The sequence below is a fragment of the Phytophthora infestans genome, genomic scaffold, assembly GCF_000142945.1.
Source record: "Phytophthora infestans T30-4 supercont1.9 genomic scaffold, whole genome shotgun sequence".
Lineage (NCBI taxonomy): Eukaryota > Oomycota > Peronosporomycetes > Peronosporales > Peronosporaceae > Phytophthora > Phytophthora infestans.
In genome coordinates this window covers 3,000,032-3,006,809 of record NW_003303750.1, presented here as the reverse complement: position 1 = coordinate 3,006,809, position 6,778 = coordinate 3,000,032, and the positions used below count along the sequence as shown (strand labels likewise).

The following is a 6,778-nucleotide window of genomic DNA, read 5'->3' as shown; positions in this document are numbered from 1 at the left end:
TTCTTGGTAACAGGCCCCTTACAGGGGGGGGCTGCGGGGCAGAGATCAGGCTCCCCTAGATGGGGGGAGGCTATCCCTTTTGCGGTGCTACGCGGCGGAGGTGGCAAGTTTTAGTCCAAAGAGAGATGGGCGCACGCCTTCGCTGCGCTCCGGCGTTAAACATGTTTTTATGTTAAACGTGATTATTAAATGCATATGAAATTGAACATTCCTACTCCGAACCAAAGATCTGCCTGTAGACAATGTTCTGGGTGTAGACCCCATCCTCCTGCTCCAGCTTTGGGTACTCGACCAGCGCCTTGAATCTTGATCTTGAAGTAACTCGCGACATCGCAACGTACAGCTGCCCGTGGGAGAAGCAAGGCGTAGCAAGATACAGCCCCAAGTACTGCACCGTTTGTCCTTGCGCCTTGTTAATCGTCATCGCAAAGGCCGGTTGGACAGGAAACTGCTTGCGTCTCAAATGAAACGGAAAGCTCCGAATGTCTCCGTCACTGATGAAAACAATGCGGGGAATCAACACATGTTGCCCTTGTCGCTCACCGGTCATGATTGTGGCGTGGATGACATGTGGCTTTAGGGCCACAATTCGAAGCCGTGTTCCGTTGCACAGCCCTAGATCTGGATTCAGGTTCCGCATCATCATGATAGGCATTCCTACCTTGAGGGTCAATTTGTGGGGAGGCATTCCACTGATATTCATCGAGTGGAGTACCTCCTGCTCGAAGAAATTGCCGTCACCGTCGTCTTGTACAGAGTCGGAAGACATGTATATCCGCGCCTGTCCAGTTAATCGATCGGTCACCGCTTCATTGATGCGGTGCACGATTGCGTTCGTGGTCGTGAGGATCGTACGGTTAGCGAAATACTCATTGGTAGCAACCTCGGGGTTGTTAATCTCGCCATACATCTCGTCGATGATCCGATCAATGCCTCTTGGAATAACGCCAGGACGAATTTCCTGGTCCTCATCCTCAGGCACAGGTGGATTCTCAATCAGCATATCGCGCGGGATCTTCATGTAATCCTTTCCTAGGGAAGGGTTTACATCATGCCTTCCCTCCCCAACGAGCAGCAGGAACTCGGAGAACGCAGCCATTTCCTCAGCAGTGTCTGCAGTATCAGCTGTGCGCACTCGCATGTTTTCCGTAAGACGGAACGTCTGGAATTGGGGCCACAGCCTAGACGACTTGAGGCGAGCGTCAATTGTCTCGACGGGTGTTCCATTCTTAACGACCGGGAGAATCTGGCGGAAATCTCCCGAAAGTACAAACACTTTCCCCCCAAAAGGCTCGGTATCGTTGTCAAGTATGTCCCGCAGTGTTCTGTCTACTGCCTCGAATGCGTGGCGATGGGACATAGGTGCTTCGTCCCAAATAATTAAACTTGCATGCTTGATCAACTCCTGAATATGGGAGTTCTTCCTGATACCGCACGTCGAGCTCTCGTTCAATTTCAAAGGGATCTTGAATGTAGAATGAGCTGTCCTACCACCCATGAGCAAGAGCGAGGCAATACCGCTAGACGCCACAGCGATGGCGATTTTCCCCGAGAGTCTGACTTTGGCCAGTATGTTTCGAAGCAGTGTAGATTTTCCAGTACCACCCGGGCCATCGACAAAAAATAGTTTCTTGCCTTCCTCCGGGCATTCAACCGCTTCAATAATCTGGTCGTAAACCACCCGCTGACTTTCGTTTAGCTGATCTTCTGTGCTTACAATTGCCTCCAAAGCTGACGCATCGTATCCAGTGAGCTCACGTCGTAGTAATCCGTTTTGGCGAAGCGCTTCACGAATCAATGTTGGGAACGACCCCAACTGAGGAAGCTCGTCGAAGTCAGCTACCGCATACCCACTCGCTTGAAGTAGTTCTTGAATGCTCATCAGCGTTTCAAATTCGACCAACGCCGACTTAAAGGGGTCCCTCAAAGCCTGATGTTTGCGTGCGAAGTCTTGGGAAAGATCCGCGAAAAACCGATCCCATAGAACACCAACATTTGCTGGAGCTGAATACACCAGAATGGTGACGAAGAGCTGGCGTAGTTGATACGGCATTTGGAACTCAGCCGCTTCCCTCAAACACGAAACCCACTCGTTGTCATTCTCTAAGTAGCCAGCCTCCCGCGCCGCAATTTGGAATGTTGGGCAGACAATCCCGTTAACCGTTCTCAAGTCTTCAAACGACGTTGGACCTCTACGCTGACAGAGCAGTAGCCGAAGATAGAACCGCTCCATGTCTCGAGGAGACACATGAATCATGCGACCAACCGCAGCTTGATACTGTTTCCTGCGAACCCACCTTTTCGGTTGCCCTTTCTCCGGCGCTTTCCAGCAGAACTCTTTGGGGATATCCTGATACAGCATCGTCCTGGCGATATGATTCTGAGGCTCTTCACTCGCACACAACTCAAAGAATCTGGTCAGCATCGTGTGACTACCCCGTTCCAAAACCGCCTCCGGGTTTTCCGTCTCGCGAAAGCAAATTGTCTGGCCTGACTCGAGATGAACAGTTAGCTGTGTCACCGCATGGGTTTTCCCCTGAATTGTGAAATCGAGCAGGCGCATGCAAGCTTCCACCGGAGAAATGTACCGGGCGCTCAAGAAACGTAGAATCTCATTTGGTTCTCGACGCGCACTCTTCTGCCCTCCTCGGACTTCTTCCACAGTGAGTATAGCCATGTCGGGTCCTTTGTACACATACTTGTACAGGTATTTAACCGCAGTAATATCCGTGCACACTTCGACGTTGATGTGGCAGTTGTACTTCTGGGATAAGTACGGGTTGTACGGTACAACCCACTGGTTGATCGTAGCATTGTCGTATTCTCTGCCTTTGAACTTTATAACACCTTCTTGCCGTCGACGTCGTCTGTACACTGGATATCCGTTGGCATTGGCTTGTGTAACTTCTGCTAAGGGCTTCGGATATGCTTTGGTGCACTTGCCGTCCTTCATACACGCGCAGGAAGGATTTGCAGGCCCGCATGGACCATGGAGCATGCATGACATGACCGTCTCATACAGCTGAGGGTTTTTATCCTTATCTGGGATCTCAGCGCATACCATCTTGTCTACGATCTCGCGGGTTCGAGGTTTGTCTTCGTCAGCCAAAATAATCAGTACGTGAGCGTGGGGGAGCCCTCGTTTTTGAAACTCGACAACGTAAATCCGCGCGCGCACTCGCCCCAGAACGCCTTGGTTTAAATCATCGAGCGTCGCTTGCAATTTCTGCTGCCACACGCGAGCCACGATGTCTGGTCGATCTTGAGCTGTCTGGGTCTCGGAAGGTAACGCTTCAAGAATCTCGTCCCATTTTGGGTTGCACGTTTCAGTCAGGAAGACGTCGGGCCGTCCATACTCCCGAACAATTGCCATCGAATCTTGATACGACTTGTACATGGACCGCGGGCTACCCAGGTGCGAAGCCGGTAGTATGGTACGCTTGCCAACCTGATTAAGAAAGTGGGTTGGTCGTCCTCTGCTGCATCCGTCCCGGTCCGGGTGCACCAATCTGTTCTGGGCCCGGTCATATTCCGACAGCAGCACTTCTCCTTCCGCCAGAGCCAAAGTATCCTCATTGAGCAAGGCGTCTTGAACACCCCTGTATTGATCGGCGCGAAGTGTTTTCTGATTGTCGGCCACCCAGCGAAGCTGTTCTTGCTCACATTTTGCACGCTGATCTACACACCACTGTTGAAATAGACGCCCACCTTGGTGGAGAGCGGACTGATCATCCACTTTCTGATGAAGGCGGAACGCAACGTGTTCACGAAGCGACATCGCCTTCTTGTTTCGATACTCAGCACCATTCGCGAACTCGTCTGTGTAGGTCCAGCCCTTCTCTCCATATGGAAGGAGAAGCGGGTATTGGAGTGGATCGTAATCGGCGTGAGTCTCATACAAACGTAGCAGCCTTTGATCGCGTGTAAAGAGAAGTAGATCCCGAGGCTGAGCCAGGTTGCCATCCTCAATGAGAGTCGCAGCCACTTCAGACACAGTGGGGCGGTTATGCGTCCTCCGTCGCGAGGAGTTGTCGTGCAGACGGAACACCAAGTCTACTGGAGCCTCCGTGTTGTGTTGACGCACCTGCTGCCCAAAGTGGAGGAACCGTTGCGCTAATGGGTTGTGCTCTGCCATCATTTTCTCGATGTCTAGTAGTGCAACACGATCCAAATCCGCGAATATACCAAGACGTCGCTCCGCGCGGTGTTGCATGTCTGGATCCACAATGTAGATCTGCGCAAACTTGGGTGCTACCCGCGCGCCTGTCCGACGGTCTATGTGGGGGAGGAGAGACCCTAGGTAGTGCCCCATAGCCCCTTGAATGCGATATGTGTACACCCCGTGTGTACCCGCAACGCTCTCGTCTTGATGCACATTTTGAAACGATCGGTTTGAGCACGAAGCACCAATCGACGTAAATGCAAAAGCTTGATTGTAGGCACGGATTTGACGGCGAAACTCGGGGTCTCCGTACAGCTGAAGCAGCTTCCGCGGCGCGGGGTGTAGTAGAGGCAGCCTTACCCTGCCTGCCAGACAGCATGATGTCGCAGACTCGCCAGGCCACTTCCAAGCATTGCAGATCGGGCAAACGGCTGTAGCCGGGAGCTTGTGTCGGCCGTTCACCACGTCGTTACCCTTTATCATGGACACGTCAAAGTCCTCATGGGAAATAAGAGCATGGCCATGACGGGTGCATTGGCGTCTAGTGCGCACACGCTCGAGTTCCTGCTGGCGTTCTTCTTCCGTCACCCCTGCTCTTCGAATGGCCTGCCGCTGTCGGTCTAGTTCACGTTCCGTTTCCCTTTGGTGCCCCTCCATCTGCCCACGCCGAAGTGCGTGCTGTTCACGGTTTAGGTCGCGTTCGTGTTGACATTGCTCTTGCGTCAGCCCTTCTCTGTGTGACGCCACATGATGTCTGTCCTGCTCACGTCGTTCCTGAAGCTCCTCCCCGCGCAGCCTAGCCCTTTGGATACGCTTGCGCTCAGCGTCTTTCTTCCTCGCACGGTCACGCTGAGACAGTGTCATATTACTTCGTCTCGTTCGAGCTCGCTGTGCGTCGCGTGCTCGGTCGCGATCTGCCTGAGACAGTGTCGTATTAGCTCTTTTGTCGCTAGCCCGCTGCGCAGCCGATACCGGGACGTCTTCACGAACCGCTGCTTCAGATACGGCAGGAACTGTAAACAAAGCCATATTTTCAGTTTCAGCTTGGTACGCCGCCTCCATCTCAGCTGCAAACCGGCGCTGAAGTACCACAGGATCGGACTTTTCTGTCTTTTCCTCCCGCTCTTCAATACGATCAGCTAGACCTTCCGTAGCTTCCGTAACCGCCGTAGCTTCTTGGTGCACACTGAGGGCTTGAAGCGCTTTGTTCAAGTCACATCGCTTCCTCCTGCGCTTGTTCATGCGTCGCTTTCGTGCTTCCTTCTCCTCTTGCGTGGGTGTCGCGTTGATCAGTTCATTCTCGCGCAGAGCCTCCTCGAGCTCCTCGCGCGTCCTCTTTCGCTTACTCCGACCCATAGTTCTGCGAACACGAAAACGTGACGCGTTAGACAATGTCTAAGTACACCTCACGTAGCAGTAGGTTTTCATAGAGTAGTGTGTTGGAATACGCGTACTACCCGGGATTGCTTGCCCCCATCAAGGTTATCTCCGATCACTTATCCCACAGTCACGGGCCGTGAGGCCCGGAGCGGTTTTAGTTTGCAAAATTGTGCAGTCGAATCTTCAGGGTTGGGCCCCCGGATAGTACTGTAGCTTGAGGTGCGATATCCTTTTGCCAAAAGGCGGCCGTTAATTGCAAAGGCTGGTTATTGATAGGCTATTACAGCCCCCATCCCATCTGTCGGTTAAAAGAGGCCAGTTACGGTACCCCTCCTGACCAACTGCACGCACGCAATGTGCGTGCCCATCAATAACCATTAACGACCGGCTCAACTGGTTCGCTGTCGGGTTTGCGGTCAATGGACCAGGTGCCAAATGTGCTCTCGCGCAGAGTGGGCGGTGGGATAAAGCCCCAAGAACCCAGAGGGCTCTGGAACTAAATCCCCATAGCACGGCTACCTACTTGCAGGATAAAATCCCGCAAGTTATAAGCTACCCCCTAAGCAGCCCCAGGAACCTCGGACTATCTGTGTATGTGTGTCTTGCTAGCTACTAATGTTAACTAACATGCATACACGCAGCGTACCTTGAGTAACGTGGCGTTCCGCGGCTTCTGTTTTGAAAATGGGGGCAAAATAAAATTTGAACGGTGCTTTTAAGTACGATGTGTAGTCCACATACAATGTGTCTAAAACATAATTATGTTCTAGCCAATGGAGGCCGCCTACGCTGCGCTCGGCAGCATTTTAGCGAATCGAGGCCGCCTTCGCTGCGCTCGGCAGCCAGTAGAACGCGCGTATTAGCGTGAGTTTTATTAGCCCTACCCTCGGACGGACTTACGGACAGACACCAGACTCCACTAGAGAGGTAAGATGTTTCTAAACATACACCTTTGTGCACTCAACTTCGTAGAAAACAGCAGTCAAACTCGTAACTTAAAAATTGGCAAATAGGAAAATTATGGTGGGAGACCCTAATCTTAAACATCTACTGCAGCAACCTGTCTGTCCGTCACACTAAATTGTCGTGCCTGTCACGCTTTTCCGGACAAATCATTGGATAAAATAATTTAAATATTTCTACTGGCTGCCGAGCGCAGCGAAGGTGGCTTCAATTGGTTAAAACTAGAATGTGTAGTTAACATCAATAAATGCATGTGTTTCCCAGTTTACATAT

General features: G+C 52.0%; 1 protein-coding gene across 1 annotated transcript; it reads right to left on the bottom strand.

Moving 5' to 3' along the window:
- Nucleotides 1–211: 211 nt before the first annotated feature.
- Nucleotides 212–5,518, bottom strand: PITG_22797 (helitron helicase-like protein; the record flags this gene model as incomplete). Its single annotated transcript, XM_002998215.1, has 1 exon — nt 212–5,518. One exon carries the CDS (start codon nt 5,516–5,518, stop codon nt 212–214), a length of 5,307 nt encoding a protein of 1,768 aa, XP_002998261.1.
- Between the last annotated feature and the right edge of the window lie 1,260 nt (nt 5,519–6,778).